At 35.0% G+C, this 18,217-nt stretch overlaps 3 protein-coding genes across 7 annotated transcripts; 2 read left to right on the plus strand and 1 right to left on the minus strand.

Moving 5' to 3' along the window:
• Nucleotides 1-524: 524 nt before the first annotated feature.
• On the plus strand, nucleotides 525-8,012 carry LOC141713596 (two-component response regulator-like PRR37). 3 transcript variants are annotated; one of them, XM_074517082.1, is made up of 9 exons: nucleotides 525-716; nucleotides 3,217-3,619; nucleotides 4,138-4,299; nucleotides 4,414-4,547; nucleotides 4,810-4,968; nucleotides 5,120-5,291; nucleotides 5,383-5,791; nucleotides 5,921-6,710; nucleotides 7,631-8,012. In XM_074517082.1, the coding sequence occupies exons 2-9, from the start codon at nucleotides 3,301-3,303 to the stop codon at nucleotides 7,664-7,666; spliced, it is 2,181 nt and encodes a 726-aa protein (XP_074373183.1). In that variant the 5' UTR covers nucleotides 525-716; nucleotides 3,217-3,300; the 3' UTR covers nucleotides 7,667-8,012. The 3 variants fall into 3 exon arrangements, with proteins under 3 accessions (XP_074373183.1, XP_074373182.1, XP_074373181.1); XM_074517081.1 differs by lacking the exon at nucleotides 525-716 and adding an exon at nucleotides 2,305-2,712; XM_074517080.1 differs by lacking the exon at nucleotides 525-716 and adding an exon at nucleotides 2,305-2,712 and having other exon boundaries at nucleotides 3,240-3,619.
• Nucleotides 8,013-10,788: 2,776 nt separating this feature from the next.
• LOC141713597 (WRKY transcription factor 44-like) lies at nucleotides 10,789-14,833 on the plus strand. 3 transcript variants are annotated; one of them, XM_074517083.1, is made up of 7 exons: nucleotides 10,789-11,098; nucleotides 11,218-11,272; nucleotides 11,368-11,550; nucleotides 11,644-11,775; nucleotides 11,926-12,668; nucleotides 12,883-13,041; nucleotides 14,491-14,833. In XM_074517083.1, the coding sequence occupies exons 2-7, from the start codon at nucleotides 11,258-11,260 to the stop codon at nucleotides 14,687-14,689; spliced, it is 1,431 nt and encodes a 476-aa protein (XP_074373184.1). In that variant the 5' UTR covers nucleotides 10,789-11,098; nucleotides 11,218-11,257; the 3' UTR covers nucleotides 14,690-14,833. The 3 variants fall into 3 exon arrangements, with proteins under 3 accessions (XP_074373184.1, XP_074373185.1, XP_074373186.1); XM_074517084.1 differs by lacking the exon at nucleotides 11,218-11,272; XM_074517085.1 differs by lacking the exon at nucleotides 11,218-11,272 and having other exon boundaries at nucleotides 10,789-10,988.
• A 1,615-nt stretch (nucleotides 14,834-16,448) lies between these two features.
• Nucleotides 16,449-17,821, minus strand: LOC141715185 (uncharacterized). Its single transcript, XM_074518664.1, has 2 exons — nucleotides 17,332-17,821; nucleotides 16,449-17,161 (listed from the first exon to the last, which is right to left on the minus strand). The coding sequence occupies exons 1-2, from the start codon at nucleotides 17,819-17,821 to the stop codon at nucleotides 16,449-16,451; spliced, it is 1,203 nt and encodes a 400-aa protein (XP_074374765.1).
• Nucleotides 17,822-18,217: the final 396 nt, after the last annotated feature.

The raw sequence follows: 18,217 nt of genomic DNA on the forward strand, positions 1-18,217 counted from the left end.
TCAGTTTATCCTTGTGACTGTACTGTCAAGTGAAAACAATCACATTCTACTGAATGCAAAGTGCATCTTACTCAAAATGCACATACCCGAAACTTCAGGTACACAAAACGCGAATTACTCTTATTTTTACTCGATAAAGATTAACCTGCAAACGGCATTAATTATCTTTCACTATACCAAGTTAGGTCTGAAACCTAACCACATTTTTTGTTATCATGGAGTCATGTGTGCATTACACTCGAAATAACCATGTGTTAAATGATGGAACAAGAAGACGTGAATATTTGGTGGTGTAAAGTCATTTCCCTGGAAGTGTCACTAGCAAAACAACCAGGGAAAGGGAATCATATTAGTCTCGTGTTATTTCCTTGTTCAGTAACACTGAGAACTACAGTTGAAAAGGCGTAAATTAGGTAAACACAACAACAATCTGGAAAGCATTGGCCACTATCAATTACACTATAATGGTCTATAACTATAAGTCATAGTAATGTAGTATAGATGCGTACTTGAAGTGCAATACTAGCAGTGCACTCAATTAAGAGAATAAGCCAGCATCTCGAAACTCCTCTTCCTGCTACTTAATGGCAGAAATTGCGTAATGGCTTGCGTTTTGCAGGTGAACATAATGACGGCTACTAGTATCTGGAGTAGTTGAATGCAGGTTTCATCTTGCATTTCTAGGGTATCATGCAGATGGATTTTGAGCTTTGAAGGTCAGATGAACTTTGATATTGCTAAATGCTAACTTGCTAGGTTTCTCCTCTGTTTTAACTTTTTATGCATATAGAGCTGACATGCAGTGTGTTTCGTCTTCATTACTTCTTCCCTGGTTTTCATTTTGAACCGATGATTAATTGATTATGCGAGGAGTATTAAGCTTCTTCTAGCATCTTCAATGGTAGCATCTTCAATGTTCGACACCCTTAAAGGGACAACTTTGACACGTAATAAAAAATATTATTTTTAATTATTTATTTCTTCCATATCAATTTTGACACCTTTTTCAGAAAACACTTCAATAACTTCACTGAAATTATAAGAAAAATATGTGTAATATAAATAAATTAGAAATATAATAAATTATTTATTATTGGAAACACAAATGAAATTGTCATCATAATTTATTCACTATTAACACCATAAATAAAATTGACACCCTACTTTGCCAAATACTCAAATTAGCACTCCATGTCACCTCACTTAATATCACATGACATCCTATCAACTCCCCTAAAATACTAATAAAGGTGTCAAGTCACGTCATGACACCCTCGGTGACCATATACCCTGATATTGTTCATGTTAAGTATTTTCTTGAGCGTAAAACATACAAATCCAAACACTTCTTTTCCATTTTTAGTAGTAGGTGGTGCTATCATTTTCAATAGATATGTTTCTGTCACTAATTATTTTTGGTCGTCTCTTGTTCACTTCACAATTAACCTCTTCTATTAAGAAAAAAGGTCAAATTTACTAATCAAAACTTATCAACGGAAGTACGGAACGTATTCTATAATTTATTTCCAGTTTTCCAAAAATTCCTAATTTAATCAATTAATTCCCGATTAAATATTTACAAGGTACACTGTCGATTCGATTTTTAACATTCGATTAATCATTTACAAGTTTTTCTGTATCGGAGTATATATAATTTTTTTTTTAAAATTAAAATAATATATTCACTAAATATGAATAATTATAAAAATTATGATATAAAAATATATATTTTAAAAAATTATAATATATATTTTTTATAATTATAAAAAAATTATAATATAGATTTTAAACGGGTTTAAGTTGGGTTCGAAAAAACTGATTTTAAAATTATAAATTTATAGAGATTTATTCGAAAAAATGACATAAATAACCTAAATATTACAAAATTATACCAAAACAACCATATTTGAAAAAGTGGCCATATCTATCCGATCAAATACCCATCATCATATGCATATAGGTCGTATCGATTGTACCCATCCTTCGTATAGACTGTATTGATTGTATTTCACCTTTTTCTAATTGCTTCATCAAAACAAACTATCGTGTTAGCGCTCACAATTATAAAATCGTTGTTAACCACAAAGTTGAATTGAAACTCACCTCCATCATACATAATATCAAAAAGAGACTGAGAAGATGAAAATATGAGTTGGACTTCGAGATCAGGTGGGATGGAGGATAAGATATCAATAGAAATTAATGATACGCATATGGTGAAAGGGTATTTTATTGCAAAATATTTTATTGATAAATACTTAATTTTTGTAAATATTGAAAATATTCCCGTATCATATGTATATTATATAATACCTTATTTCCAATTAGATATTTCATCGGCTATTTTGCTCATTTTATGAAAAATAATTATTTAGTGACGGAGTTTAAAGAATCGGCTTTATTTAGGGAAAAATGTAAAAGAGCAACTTAGAAAGAGTACTACACCCTAAATTGACCGGCTAGTGTCCCTACTTACAACCGTTGACTTTTAGTCAGCAAGTACCTCCCTCTCTATCTACCGCTATTTTGATTTAATCTGTGCTCTCAAGCCTCCACGTCATTAGATATTTCATCCACGTGTACTCCTTTTAACACACCTTTGCCACCTCATCTTCTCCCCCAATACCAAAAAAAAATAGCCCCAGTGTTTCTCTCAATTTTCCAGCAACTTCAATTCGAGAATTCGAGATTGCCAATAAAATTTGTTTCGAGGTTTGTTAATTTATTTTATTTGCACTTATTATAGATTCATTATTAATTTTATTTCACTTTAATTCTCTCATTAATCAACATTTTTGTTATGTTTGTGTGTGTTTTTTTAAGTTTGAGCAGACCTGCTAATTGTGTTTTAATCATGTTAATGATCTGTTAATGAGTGATTTAGTTCAGACATGTGTGTATGTATGTATAATTGGATATGCATGTTTGCTTGAATATGTGGAGAATTGGAGTTTAACATGAGTTGTTGATTTGATATGTTTAGGGTTTTTTCGGACATGTTTTTTAATGATGTTTGCAGGTTATGATTGAAATTTGAAACATAGGATTCTGACCACCTCGTACCCGACAGTTTGCTTGTTTTTACTTTTTAAATTGATCTTGTTTTAAAAAAAAAAAAATTATTACCAAAATTATGAGATTTGTTGTTTTGAATGCTACTGTTAAGTTAATACTACTGTTGTTGTTGTAAGGGTTAATGGTGTTGTTTATTTATAGAGTTTCGTGCTGTGTTCCGCAAGGTGTTTTCTATGATTTTTTGAGTTGCAACGGAGGCCGAGTTACTGTTTTAGTAGCGTGTTAATGACGGACGAGAAGCGGGAGGTGGGGCAAGAAGGGAATGGCCACCTGCAGGATGTGCCTGCGAGGGATGAAGTTGGGAATGTTGGTGGGGGAAGAAGTAATTTTAGAGGGGAATGGTCGAGGATAAACAAAACTGGAGATGGGAAAGATGGATGTGAAGAAGGTATTCGAGTATTTGAACAACAACAGCGATCTCAAGGGTCATCGGTTAACTGGGAAAGATTTCTTAACATTAGGACCATCAAAGTCCTGCTGGTGGAAAATGATGATTCTACCCGTCATGTCGTTGCTGCATTGCTTCGGAATCTAAATTATGACGGTCGGTAACATTACTATTTTTATGCGTTGTACAGTACAGATGCTTATATGAAATACTTTCACTTAAAATTATCAAAAACACAAGGGCGACGAGTTCGAAATCATTGCCATTTTATATTTGTAAGTAAGACGTGCATGCATTTGTTTGTGAGCTGCGTAGAAACAAGTTGAATGCATCTATAATGGAATTAGGGAACTTTTTGTTAGTCTGAAGGTTTCCATTCCTATATGTGTGGGTTATCAGTCAGTTGTTACATATTGGCGAACAACTTTAAATTACATTGGATTTTGCTTAGAAATGAAGTGTTGAACATCTTTATTGTTATTATTTTTTATTGTTGTTGTTGCTAATTCACGTCAATTCTTTCTAAACATGCACGTAGACACTCTCTTCCCTTAAATCATTTTCATTTTGTCGTATTAGGAATGTTTAGTACCAAGTACAGCTTTACCTCAGATCATTGTCCTTGTGTTCCCATATAGAATGTTGGAACTCAGTTTTAGTATGGTTGTTGCCAGTAATTGTAGCGGCTAATGGATTGCAAGCTTGGCGTTATCTAGAAGATCTATCCAATCACATTGACATTGTTTTAACCGAGGTGGTTATGCCCTTTTTATCCGGGGTTGGTCTTCTGTGCAAAATCACGAGTCATGAGATCCGTAAGAGTATCCCTGTGATTAGTAAGTATCAGGTCTTAATATTAATTTACCTTTCATCTCTATTAATATGATAATCTCAATATTACATTACGTATTTCAAAGTTATTCAATATTTTACCTAATGATAATCTGCAGTGATGTCATCTCATGACTCCATGGGGTTGGTTTTTAAGTGTTTGTCGAAGGGTGCAGTTGACTTTTTAGGTAAGCCTATTCGAAAAAATGAGCTAAAAAATCTTTGGCAGCATATCTGGAGGAGGTGTCACAGTGTGAGTTATTTTTCTTTCGCTTGTGCATACGTCAATAAATTTCCTACTTTTTCTTTATATAGAAAGTTATATATACGTATAACTACTTCTTGCGTCTACTGATTTTGGATATTATTTTCATCCCTTTTGTGGATTCAGTAACATGATTTGATTGTAAATCTTACATTGTATCTAATAGCATAGACTTATTCTTAGGGTTAGCATGCCACTATTTGATAATTATATCTTGAATTTATAAGTTTATTGATCCTTTTTACTTCAGTCTAGCGGTAGCGCGAGTGAAAGTGGTACATACACTCAAAAATCTGTGAAGTCAAAAAGTGGTTTAAAATCTGAGGAAAACAAAAGCAGCAAAAACGAGGCTAAAGATATGAGCACTGATTTAGAAACCGATGGAACTGATGAGGACAGTGACAGTCAGGTATATGAATGTGCATATCATGCTTCCACATGTTAGTTTGCTAGTTACTAGTTAGGAAGCGAAGTTTGTGCATCACTCTAGACTGGTATCATTTCTTATATAGATTATTGGTTTTGAGAAAGAATCTTATATAGATTAAACAACTTTGCAGAGTTCTTGGACGAATGAGGTCGATAGCTCTCAAGCTATGTTGGCAAGGAATCAAATAGCCAAGAGCTCAGACAGTACTTGTGCCCAACTATGCTCGAACAATGAAACTTGTACCAAAACAATGGCGCATGAGATTACACATGAAGTATATAAAGAAAATCATGAACAGATTGGTAAGCATGAACACATTAAAGTACAACATTAGTGCACTTTCAGTTTATTCTTAGTATGTCAGAACAATTTAATGTATTTCATTCTCTCTAGATAATGTTCGCCACAGAAAAGACTTGGCAAATGGCAAATCTAAAATGTTGGAATCACAACTGAATGAACCAAATAAAGTGTCTTCCAAACTCCCAGATACAAACAAGATAAGTTGTTCATTACTTGATTCTTATGCAAACAAGAAGAGGCTCGATAAAGATCTGGCAAACCACAGCGAGCATCCTTTCAACAAGAGTAAGACTATCATTCCCAATATACCTTCCCTGCAAGTGGCTAGTGAAGATCATACTAAAACTCGTAAAATCAAGTATAAGGCCCTTGATAATCCTAGAGCTGAATCAGAGACTGAGCTCAACTCAAAGAGGCTTAGAGTTGCTAAAGATACTGGGAAAGCAGTTCAAACTGACCGCAATGTTTCAAGACGTTCAGACCTTTCAGCCATCTCAAGGTCTGCGTGGTACAAATACCAGGAGTTAATCACATGTTATTAATTCATGGCGTCATTCTTAGATATAATTAACACATCAAATTGGAATACTCGACAGTTTTAATTACAATACCTTGTGGCACTGTGCAGGTATAATACAACATCAAATGGTTTTAAGACGTGTGATGTGATTAATATAAGTGGTTCTCAAGAAACTGTAAAAGACAAATCTGAAATTCGACTTTGTTCGAATGGGAATCTTTCATGTCAGGGGATTGACAATAATGTGGACATGGGTTCCATTACTGACAAACTTTCTATCAATCCAGCAGTAGTCTTGAGAGACAAGGTTACAACATCAGACAAATTAGAAGCAACATCAGGTATAAATGATTTGAACTTATCATCTGTTTTTGCACGAACGGAAATGGATCTTAACTCCCCCCCTCAGCAAGTCATACTGCTTAAAACTGACGATGTGGTATCCCCGGCTTTGCTGACGCCAATCAGAGGCTCACCGCGGGAGCTTCCAGTCCAGCATATCCATCATCATCACCACGTGCATCACTTTCACAACATGGATAGAGAACAACCACCATCTAAGATCGAGGATATGTCATATAAAAAACTAACTGAAGAGTCTACACAGTTGAGGTCCTTAAACGTCTTTGTTGGACCTGTTGAAGGTAATACTGGAAATAGCAGCTTAAACAAGAGTGGTTCAGGCAGCAAGCATGGAAGCAATGGTCAGAACGGAAGCAGTACCCTAGTGCATGCTGGAGGGACATATATAGAAAGTGATGTTCACATGGCAGGAAAAAGTGGAAGTGGTGATGCCAGTGAGAGTGGTAGCGGGAATAGAATGGAGCAAAACAGAACTGGACATAGAGAAGCCTCCTTGACCAAGTTTCGGCAGAAGGAGCGTCGATTAGGCAACAAGGTAATGATGTTCAATATTAGTAAGCAAGGTCTAGTAAACTTCTCGAACATGATTCTACATTTCGTTCTACTTAATTTGCTCACATGATGTAGTACATCTTCCTTATATCGAATCCGTAAATTCAAAATGAACACATGAAACTTTGTTATTATGAAATTATTGTGTAAGATCTAAAATCTTCTATGATAAATAAAGTTAAAGGTATCACCAAGTTATAGATTTATTCTCAATATATTTGTTTTTCACCATTACTTTTTCATAGATCAACAACTCTAGCTTCATCATAATTTCATGTCTTGCTTCCATAAGGAAAGTGTTATATGTAAATGTTTGGAAAATCTTTAGGATCAAGTTATATATATTCAACTAATTTCCAACATGGAAACAAATTTACATATCAACAATATATATGCATAAGGTCTTTAACTCCACAACATTAATTGGAAGACCATATCAACCCAGTTACTTTAATGCACGTCTGAATAACTGTCAACTTATAACTTGACATGTTAACTCTGCATTCATGAGGTCTTCATGTTCATGTTTTTTCCGTTGCATTAGGTTCCCCTATATGTCACACTGCTACTTCATTTACTTGCACTGTTCATCATTGAAGTGCATATTGGGGGGGGGGGATGGGTTTAAACAGGAAAAACTATGTGCAGGGTATATTTAGGAGCTTACATTACATGGAGATGGAGTTAAATCACTTTAGCCTTTTAAGCTTTGTTAGTCACATGATTTAGATAAGGTTAATAAGTGATGATAAAACAGATCGACCCATTTGTCTTGCACATTCTATTACAGTAATTATACAGGTTCTGTTGGAAGATTGTGGAACCATCTGTGCAGTAAGAGGAAAACTTTCACCAACATTGCTAATTTCCTTATTTTCTCCCATCTTCATTTTTTTATTGTAGGCCCGACATGTGAACAAGAAGAGATATGCAGAGTAATGCCCGTGTCTACATAGACCGCATGACCAATATGCTAGGCAAGCAAGAACTGACCTTTGGAATTGTGCGGCAAATAGATATGCATTTCCCTTCTCTTTTAGATAATGCATGAAAATTGCTGAAGGTAGGTTTTAGGCGTGATGGTTGATTTGGAGATCTATGCAACTGAGAGTACTCTATGTTCAACTATAATGTATCTAAAAGTAAAAGATGTATATGAAGGTTTTACTTTTACTCCCAAAGGTTTACTCAATAAGTAATAACTTAAAACTGTATGAAATAGTGAACTTTGTGTTATGATGATCATGACATTTAAAACATCCTCATTTTCCCTCTTTTGTCGGTATGCCTTGCTTGATGATATATGTATATTATGAGTAGTTTGATGTTAATGTCAATTTGATCTGATGATGGTGTGTCCTGTGGTGCTCACCTTGTGATACAAGGTAAATTTTAGGACTGTGTTGTACTTGTACCTGTACCTGGCAATTCGGATAACAGGTTCGGTCTCGGATCAACTTCGGATCGGATCCACTTTCGGATTATTATATATTTGAAAACCATTCGGATCGGATGTGATTCGGTTCTGGTCTAATTCGGATTAAAATCTGATAAAATTCGGATTAAAATCGGACAAAATTCTTTTCAGATTAAATTCGGTTTGACTAATTTTGGATCATAACTTATTTATTTTTTTAATTTTTGAGATTTAAAAAATACCTTTTTTATTTAATTTAGTATTTTTAATATACTATAATGTACTTTTACAAAAGAATATGATTAAATTAGTATGTTATAATAAATATAAAATTGTTTAAAGTATAAATTTTGCTTATTTTGAGTCATATTCGGTCCGGGTAATATATTATTCGGTTTTAATCGGTTTCAAGTTATAATCGGATCTTGTATTTCGGATCATTTTCGGTTAAATTTTCGGTTCAGGTATATTCGGATCGGTTTAAATCGGTTTTTGGATAATTATCGAACTGTATGATTCGGATCTCGGATCGGATCTCGGATCGGATCTCGGTTTCATGAATTACAGTTTGGTTTTTCAGATCCAGACTCATTTTGCCAGGTTGTAGCTGTTGTGATTACTCTTGGCAGCCTATAAGCTACAACATGCTTTGCAAGGCACGTACAAGAGGAGTCTACGAGCTACAACATGCTTTGCAAGGCACGTACAAGAGGAGTGTCGATATCAAATATCGACACCCGACCCGGAACCCGAACTGATGAGCACCCGGTTTATTGAGAAAATGACCCGAACAACCTGAAAATGACCTGTTCAGAATTTATTTTCTTTACACTTAGATATTCAATTTTAGGTGATTTTACTTGATCGGAAATTGACATGTGTGCAATCCAGGAAATGCCGCCCCTGTCCAGCATGTTCAGCAGGATGTAGCAATTTGTAGTTCCTCGTGGGTTTATGTTTTACATTATACAAGATCAAATAAAGTCCATTAATCATTATCATATTCCCCCGTGGGTTTATATTTTACATTATAATTTATAAGATCACACTTTCATTATCATATTAACCCGTAATAGATCTAAGGTACAGTGATCGTCATTTAATAATGCATTTGCTCAATTGTAGTTTCAAATAATTAACTAGCCTCCTTAATGCGCATTCCCCCCTTTTTCTGGACTCATATAGCGGAAAACGGGGTGTTGCTCTTGCTATCACATTTTATTGGTATCTGTCCTCGTAAATTATCGGGATAAGCAAGAATCAAAGCCAATATTCAAAATGACTGAGAATAAATTCTTAACTACTTTAATCACTCAATCTAGCTATCCAACCGTACTCAGCTAGCACCCGCTTTGTTGTAAAAGGATAAACACCTTTTTATTTAACTTTACTTTATGATATAATTTGCTAAAACCATAGGATTTTAATATTTTTATTATAAATATTTTTTAGAAGAAAATGAAAATTAATCCAATGTGACCTTTTTCTTCTGATGAGATAAATTTTATATTGTACACCTCATCTCCCAAGATAATGGTCATTTTTTAAAAACCGTTTTTTCACATTCTCTGTTCTACTGACAGTTTATTTCAAATGTATAGCACATGTAAATTTGATTTTTAGTTTTGTCAATTTAACTGCTAACATTTGATAATTTTGGTATGGAGAGAATTTTACTTCCATATCCCTAGATTCACTTAAAACTTGTGAATAATTTTAACAGTTCGAACAGCATAACGAAAGAATTAACAAATATAACAACTGTCAAATGTAAAATTAGTTAACTACTCTGCTCATTATTACCAATTTCGGAAATTAGAACAAATTAGTTAAGATATCATAATTTATCTGCGATTTTTTTAAAAAAATCATATAAATTAGCACTTATAAATAAATAGCTAAATATTTTTTAACCTATCTATTGACGATTTTGATGTCGATTTCTATAACAATGTCCGCTCTTTCAAGAAAAATATCCGGTAAATTGTAGTGAATAAGTGGGTGTCACAGGGTAATATGGTACTCCTCTGTCCCAATTTACTTGTTGAGTTTGATTTTTATACGTAATATAATATATATTAACCGCATTGATACGTTAATTTTTTTAAGAAAAAACTGTGAATAAAAATATAATTTTTAAATTTTTATTAACAAAAAGAGATTTTGAAAAATAATTAACATAACTATTCGGTCAATATATATTAAATATTTATAAAAAAATTGAAAAATAATTAACAAAATTATACGATCAGTTAATGTATCTTAAAATATGTACAAAAACCTAATTTGACAAGTAAATTGCGAAAAGGGACTAAAGGAGAAATAGTTAGGTGACCAACTGACCTTTCACTGCTACCAACTCCATTGTCAAACAAAGATATGCAAGAATACTCCCTCCGTGCATTGGGCACGCATCTCGAGACTTCTCTAAAATATAGTTTTATAATATTTATTTAATTTTTTTTAATAAAAGTTTAAATATAAAATTTTTATTAAAAAAAAGTAAAAAATATATATATTATGAAACTATATTTTAAACGAGTATTGAAAAACATGCCGAAAAATAACGTAAACAATTTAGGAACGGAGGGAATCATCCCATTTATTACAGAAAAAAAAAAGAGAAGTCAAATGAAGAAATAATGTTAAATTTTATCATACACAGGGAGCACATTACTTGACAACCTCAAATTTCTAATCATCTTCATTACATCCAATTCATACATAACTTATGCATCTGTTCTGTTTATTACAAGGAAGTATAGGACAATCCTAATCTGAAACCTCATCTCCGAGTCTTGCTTGAAGATTTCTCATTTCTCTATCTGGACCCCACAACTACTGGTATGTACTAATACAGCTCTTGTTATTACTGCGAGTGAGCGAGAATCAAACTCAGAATATTCAGGGACCACGCTTGCCTGTTTCTTAATTCGTGTGCTTTGGTTGCTAGTGTAAGTGTCTGATTCTTTCTTTTTTAAGTTAGATTTTTGTAGTGTACTTTGATTTGTATTTGAAGTAAATAGAGATCTAGATGATGAGTTTATCTTATAACATGTCTGTTTTATTACAGTACTTGGAAACTAACTGGTTAGTTATTGTCATAAACTCTTATGAATGATGCCTATGTATGTAACTCATGTGAACTGTAATATTTTTTTTATTATTTTTTTTTGCTACTTGAATATGTGAATTGTAATATTTGTTGTATCGGAAATTGAAGATGGAAGAGAGGACGGGTGTTGTTAAACCGGTTGCTTGTAGGCCGACTGTTAGGGCTTTTTCGGTGCTCCTTTCTGCTAATATTAATGCTTCATCCTCGAATTCGACTTCTCAGACTGTAGTCCTTGCTACTAGACCGAAAACTGTGAGGGTAAAGCCAGTTGTTAAGTTGGTTTCTTCCGAGGTAAAACTAATTGTACATTTGTTAACCCTTGTATAATGGATTGTTTACTTGTTAGTCAGTGATTGTTTTATTTATCGGTTACTCTCGTGCCAGGATAAACCACTTGGAACCCCGGTTTCGTGTTCGTTAGACAAAGATTTGAAGGTGGAAAATGAATCCACAGTGGTGTATAAACCCTTGGCAAAGTTGGTTTCAAAGAGGACTATTAGTCTCTTAGCAAATATGGTTAGTATCCATAATTCAAACACGTAGTTATGTATGTTGGAAACCTGTATCTGGCTAATCTGTGCATTGTTTTGTTTCCTAACTTATTACTATAAATTCAATATTAAGTCCTTGATAATAATAAGGTGGCTATTCCCCCCCCCCCTCCAGGAACACTCCTGCGTCCAGCACCATGAAGCACTAGCTCAGATTAACCCCTGCAGTCCATCTTCCGAACAAGTTCATTGTCATCTTAAATCTGAGTATAGCTTGAACGGCAGTAGGAAAAGACCAACAGCATCAGAACCTAATATAGAAGTTAAACCCCTAAAGACGATGGTGGTAGCAGAGAGCTCTACAGAATGTAAAAATAAATTGGCATCCACAAGTACAGTAGATAGACCTTCTTATGATGGTTATAACTGGAGAAAATATGGGCAAAAGCAGGTTAAAGGAAGCGAGTATCCACGTAGTTACTATAAATGTACACACCCAAATTGTCCGGTAAAAAAGAAGGTTGAAAAATCATTGGATGGGCAGATAACAGAAATTGTGTACGAGGGTCAGCACATCCATTCCAAACCTCAACTTCTTAAGCGCAACATAGTAGAGGGAGAAACTCAAGGATTTTTATCTGGGGCAACTGGTCAAGAATCAAATTACTCATTATCAAACATCAACTTAAATGAGAAGAACGAAGGTACTGAATGTAGGTCCGAAGATCAGAATGGAGCCGAAGTACCTTCCAGTTCTTCTAATATAAATAAAGGTCTATCTTGTTATGATCCCATAAAAGCCTTAGAAATCAGGGACCCTTCTGCAAGCAGAAAAGGTCTTCATGCTCTTACTAGGGAATGTGAGGAATATTCTGAGGGAGCTGAATTAGAGGGTGAGGAACCTACAAGCAAGAGAAGGTGAGGAAATCAGTAGCTTCGTATTAGTAGCTCAAAATGCACAACTTTATTAGTGATTCAATAAATGTGCATAACTATGCTAGTATTTGACTGCAATCTCCTTTTGTTTTGAAGACAACTTATATTATTCTATATTCCATACACTAGAATTGTTATTTTTGAATCAAGAAAAGTTGCAGCTATAATTTTTTTCACGCTCTTCTGTTTCTTTCAGGAAAACTAAGAATAAGCTATATGAAGCTGGCATATCAGAGGAAGGCTTACCAAATCCTTCTGGTGTGGTCCGGAGTTCCAATGATTCTGAACTTATAGGGGATGGCTTTCGTTGGAGAAAATATGGACAGAAAATTGTTAAGGGAAACCCAAACCCCAGGTTGGCCTAGTTTTTAAGTATTAAATGTAACGTAGCCGTAATAATCTGATACTGGATGAGATTGAAGCATGCTAAAATAGTAAGAAAAGAAGGAAATGGACTTGGACTTGGAAATTGCTCGAGTTTAGGTAGTTTTAGTGTGATATTAACTGTCTTTCAAACAACTTTGGCAGTGGGTTGTGAAAAGATCTTACACTAGTCAAATAATTGTGATTTTATGATGGTTTCAAAGGATTGTGAACTTGACTCACACAACTCGTATGATATGTATGACGACTATATTGCCCTAAACAAAAAATAATAAAAGAACCCTGAAAAGTAGTGGAATAGGTTTACTCAAAAAATGACATAGTCGAAGCATAGTTCTGATGCTCGTGTTTTAGAAGACCCAATTGCTTCGAATTTGAATGATGATTGTAGTATGTGCTTGGTTGGGAATATCCTTGATGATGATAATGGGGGCAACTATTATATGTGTGTGAAGGAGAAGGTCTTTGTTGGGACCATGTATGTATTGTTTCCGCCCTGTTACCCGGACTTTTCATTTTGCATTCAGTACCTCTGTTGGACGCTCCACCCTCAGACCTTGGTATGGATACCCAAGACACTGATTTTAGGCCAAAAACATGATTTTTTTCGAAACATTTCTGAGTCTGACGCTTGGACATGTATAGCCCAGTTTAGGTGTCAAAAAACCGCTTTTTGGTGCTAGGTGCCTAGGCACTTGACAAAAAACACATCTATCTTAAATGCACCACCCATAGAGCTTCTTCTTCAATCCTCGTACGCAAATATGGTGAAGAGGAAGTGAGAATTTGAGGGTCCCGAAATCCAACTATTGTTTGTGAAATTTAGCTGTTGTACTTGGTTGGTGTTGATTTCTCAGCTATTTGTTGTTTTGTGAACCAATACCATATTACTGTACTATTATTAATTATTTGAACCAATACCAAGACCCTGGCCACCTAGCTTCTGTGTGTTTGTATATATCAAAATTGATTAAATTATTTTTAGTTTTTAGCGAAATATGTATGCTTTTTTATGCTTTGGGGTTTAAAAACCGCTTTTATGTTTTTTTGTGAGAGTGCACATATAACAACTGTGAAAGTTGCCAAGGAACCAAATGCATTGTTATCAATTGCTCATGTTCTTGTTCGGAAATTTCTGCTCAAGAAGTCAAATCTGATATCTGTTTTGTTGCTTACTTAAAATAAAATATGGTGAGTAGCAGTTGTGGACTACTCTAGTTATATGAAACAACCTTGCACTTTCGTTGGTTTGATTCTGCAACTGCATGATCCGGATGACAGGCTTCTCATCCCTTTTTCATGCACTTATAAATTGCCTTTATTTGTCAAATAAAACCATCTTTTCTTCTTTAAACTTTATAAGTAATAATACGAGATACTCATTAATTATTTTGTTTTTTTCCTTTTGTTATAATTTCAGAAGTTACTACCGGTGCACCGGTCTCAGATGCAATGTGCGCAAGCATGTCGAAAGAGCAACAGATGATCCAACAGCCTTTATCACAACTTACGAGGGAAAGCATAATCATCATAAGCCAGTCAATAACAAGAATCTAGTGGCATCCGGGGCAGATTCTAAGGGTACTCCTGTTTCTCAGAAGACTGATGTCAAGAACTAATTCCTACTCCATAAACAGTCTATTAGTCTTAACAAACTAATCGAAGAATTCATGAATACTTGAAAGGTAAAAAAGTGTTGTCTCCGCACTAAAATAAGAGAGTGAAATATTTTATTTTAATAAAGTTTTAATAGTTTCCAACTATATCATTGTAATTTGTCACCGGAAGTCTCTCTTTGTATTTATTTATCGTATCTTTCCAAAGGGTAGCCTTCCAATTTATAGCAAGAAGTGTCGGGCTACCCTTCGGTTGTGATATAGTACAACTGGCAGAAGGGTTGCTACATTGATGTAGACCAACTTCACTATCTCTATTATAAGAGACAGAGTTGCACGCCCTCGCCAGCACACATTGATATGTATAATTTCAACTTTGATATATATATTGGAGCAAGGAAATGCAATTGTAATTCATTAAATGATGTTTAGACCTATCTGGGGTATAAGTAGTACATGTATCAAATTTCTTGCATGACCCATGATCTTGACCTTTTGCTTTATAAGAGTCACTTTCTTTGGATGGACCATGATCTGAAAATTGCCTGCATTATATCTCCACATGATATGAATTTGAATACAGCAAATGATATAATTTGGTCATGGCTGAGTACTTTTTGGTTATATACTAGTTGGAAGAAGTTGCCGACGACTAGACCAGTAGCGATAGAGACGAGCAGCAATATCTAGTTCTTATTGTACACAGTGGTTAGCTATGTCTGGTCTTGAACATTAGGAGTTGAAATGGAACCAAACGTCTAGACATGGAGAGTAGAGTGCAGGGAGGTTCGTATGAGCTTGTTTGGCTATATATTTCAAGTCAGTACATCAATTTTGACGAATTACGAGTTAATCACATGTTCCCATCTTCGGGGCATAAATTTGTCTTTCGTGTCCTTTGTGGACATGCCTATAGAAAACCACTTTAGTCCATGTTTATTTTTTTTAAATGGTTAGGAATGCAATTACTTTCTCTTTTAGTTAGTAAGAGGGGAAGTTCTAATTTTTGTTGTGCGATAAAGTGCCACTTTTGCACGGTTTGTTGAAAAATAAGTATAACTTTATGGATTATATATATTAATCCCATGTCCTATTTTCTTATCCACAGTTTTCATTATCGTTTATCCCAAAAAAATTGTCTGACATTATGGTAAAAACTAAAAAGTATGTGAATAAAAGAAAAAAATTAAGATAAATATAGTAATCCGTGAGTCCATGACCTATATAATGATAAATATTAACATATTTGGGTTGATCGAATATTATTCCATTTTCAGTAATTGAACTGGAAATCAAACCGCTGATTTAACAAGTCATGTTTCATTTTTTTACCTTTTTATTTTCTTTATAAATCTCATAACTTAAAGTTGAAAAAAAATAACCTTACTTTTTTACTCTTCCTTTTGACCTTATCTTTTCTCCTATTTGAGTAATGAATGACAACAAGAAGCAATTTTGTATCCTCGAAAGGAATTGAATGAGTTAGCTATGTAATTAAAAAAGGTGCAAAATTTAATTAGTGGAATATTTTTAATTATAAAAATCAAAGTAATTTTTTTTTGAAGAAAAAATAGATTTCATTACTATGAAATATCATACATAATAGCCTCCACCACGCATAACGGAGGAGACGCAAAAAAAACTTGGCAATAAGCTAAACAAGGATATCTAACTAATTCATGAGCTACCCTGTTAGCGTTTGGCCTAACAAAATTAACTGACACATGCTCGAGTTGAAGTAACTGACAGCGGCAGCTTTCGACTACCACCCCCACCTCCGGATAATTCGCATTTCCACTCTGAATTGCTCGAACCGTGAGTTGAGAGTCTGATTCAATGTAGACTCTCTTATTTTGCAGATGTTTTGCAGATGTTGATCCTTGACCCAAGACAATGCCTCCCGGACACCTATTGCCTCAGCCTCAAACACCGAACCTGGCGCCCGCATACTGTGAGTTTTGCCTGCAATGAAGCCCCCCTCCTGATCTCTTAGAACCATGCCTACTGAGAATGTACCTACCCCATCACGAACACTAACATCCACATTGATCTTAAATGCTCCTGCCTCCGGAGGTATCCACCTATTTACCAGTTTAACTCCCCCACCTACATTCGAAGCAGTCACTGTCTTCCTGGCTTCTCTCCAGCTAGAAATCGACCTGCAACTTTCCTCCATTGCAAAGGCAGCTGTCACAGTTTTGTCACTCCACACTTTTTTGTTCCTCCAAAACCAAACTCCCCAGAGAACCGTACACAATTTCACTAGCTCTTCTGTAGGACCCTCATTAAGCTTGTCAAGCAACCATCCTGAGACATCAGTTACCTCCAACAGATCATACACCAGGTTCACCTGCCTCCAACACTCAACAGCAAAAACACATTCAAAGAACAAGTGTAGCAAATTTTCAGAATTATGATCGCACATAGGACACCCTAAAGGAAGAGTGATGCCCTTCGAATGCAATCTCGTCATGACTGGAATATTATTGGACATAAACGCCAAATAAAGATTTTAACCTTGTGGGGCAAACTCAATCTCCACACTTTACCCCAACCTTGATGTTGAGGTATGTGATCAACTCCCACCATTCGTTCAAACCAGAGGTGATAACCTGATTTTGCTGAATAAATACCATTCGACGTACCAGTCCAGGCTACTCTGTCTTTAACCTCGCATTGTGGAATTGATGTAGCTAATATGGCTGCAGCATCTACCTCCTCAAACAAACTATTAACTAGTCCCACATTCCAGCTCTTTGAGTTATCGTTGAACAGACTCGAGACCAACTCTGTACGTCCTTCATATATGTGGCTTTGTTCAACACTAAAATCCCTCTTACTTCTCAACCACTGATCCTTCGTTGCCACTATATCGTCTCCACTTCCTAACACCCACCTAAACCCTTTTTTCAACTCTTCCTTTGCCGTCCAGATCCCATTCCATATAAAACTCGCACCTTGGCCTTTATTTACATTTAGCACATGAGTTGATGGAAAGTACTTTGCTTTAAATAACCTGGACACAAGTGACATAGGATTACTCATGAAATTCCAACAGTGTTTCCCTAGGAGCGCGATATTGAAACCGAACAAGTCTCTGAAGCCAAGACCCCCTTTCTTCTTCAGTAAGCCCATGTTCCTCCACGAAAGCAGCTAACACCCTTCTTTCCAGCCTTGTCTGAACTCCACCAATAATTATTGAACATACGTTCTAGTTCCTGACAGAGTGTCTTAGGAAGCAGAAAACATGACATGGTAAAAGCAGGAATTGCTTGAGCCACATTTCTTATCAACACCGTGCTACAGGACACGCCATATAACCATGCATACTTCCTTCCCTAGTCGCTTGATAAACTGCATTCGACAAGCCTTCTTTCTTGAAAAAATGATAGGGTTGAGCCTTTTCCCTGTCCTGTCCTGAAAATTCGTTCATGATAGTAGTCAACTTTTGTGTTAGAAAAGTAAATAATACTATTTAAACTATTAAGATAACCTAGTAAAATTCCGGGTTATTATATTTTGACTCTGTCG

Source organism: Apium graveolens, chromosome 3 (genome assembly GCF_009905375.1).
Source record: "Apium graveolens cultivar Ventura chromosome 3, ASM990537v1, whole genome shotgun sequence".
In the NCBI taxonomy this organism is placed as follows: Eukaryota; Viridiplantae; Streptophyta; class Magnoliopsida; order Apiales; family Apiaceae; genus Apium; species Apium graveolens.

Bases quoted from the DNA above. Each gene is read 5' to 3' on its own strand.
- LOC141715185 (XM_074518664.1), bottom strand. From the start codon at position 17,821: ATGGGCTTACTGAAGAAGAAAGGGGGTCTTGGCTTCAGAGACTTGTTC. The intron at 17,162-17,331 runs GTACGTCGAATG...ATAATATTCCAG, and splicing joins AGACAGAGTAGCCTGGACTG to TCATGACGAGATTGCATTCG.
- LOC141713597 (XM_074517083.1), top strand. The intron at 11,551-11,643 runs GTAAAACTAATT...CTCTCGTGCCAG, and splicing joins TTAAGTTGGTTTCTTCCGAG to GATAAACCACTTGGAACCCC. The intron at 12,669-12,882 runs GTGAGGAAATCA...TGTTTCTTTCAG, and splicing joins GAACCTACAAGCAAGAGAAG to GAAAACTAAGAATAAGCTAT.
- LOC141713596 (XM_074517082.1), top strand. From the start codon at position 3,301: ATGACGGACGAGAAGCGGGAGGTGGGGCAAGAAGGGAATGGCCACCTG. The intron at 4,969-5,119 runs GTATATGAATGT...ACAACTTTGCAG, and splicing joins ATGAGGACAGTGACAGTCAG to AGTTCTTGGACGAATGAGGT. The intron at 5,792-5,920 runs GTCTGCGTGGTA...GGCACTGTGCAG, and splicing joins GACCTTTCAGCCATCTCAAG to GTATAATACAACATCAAATG.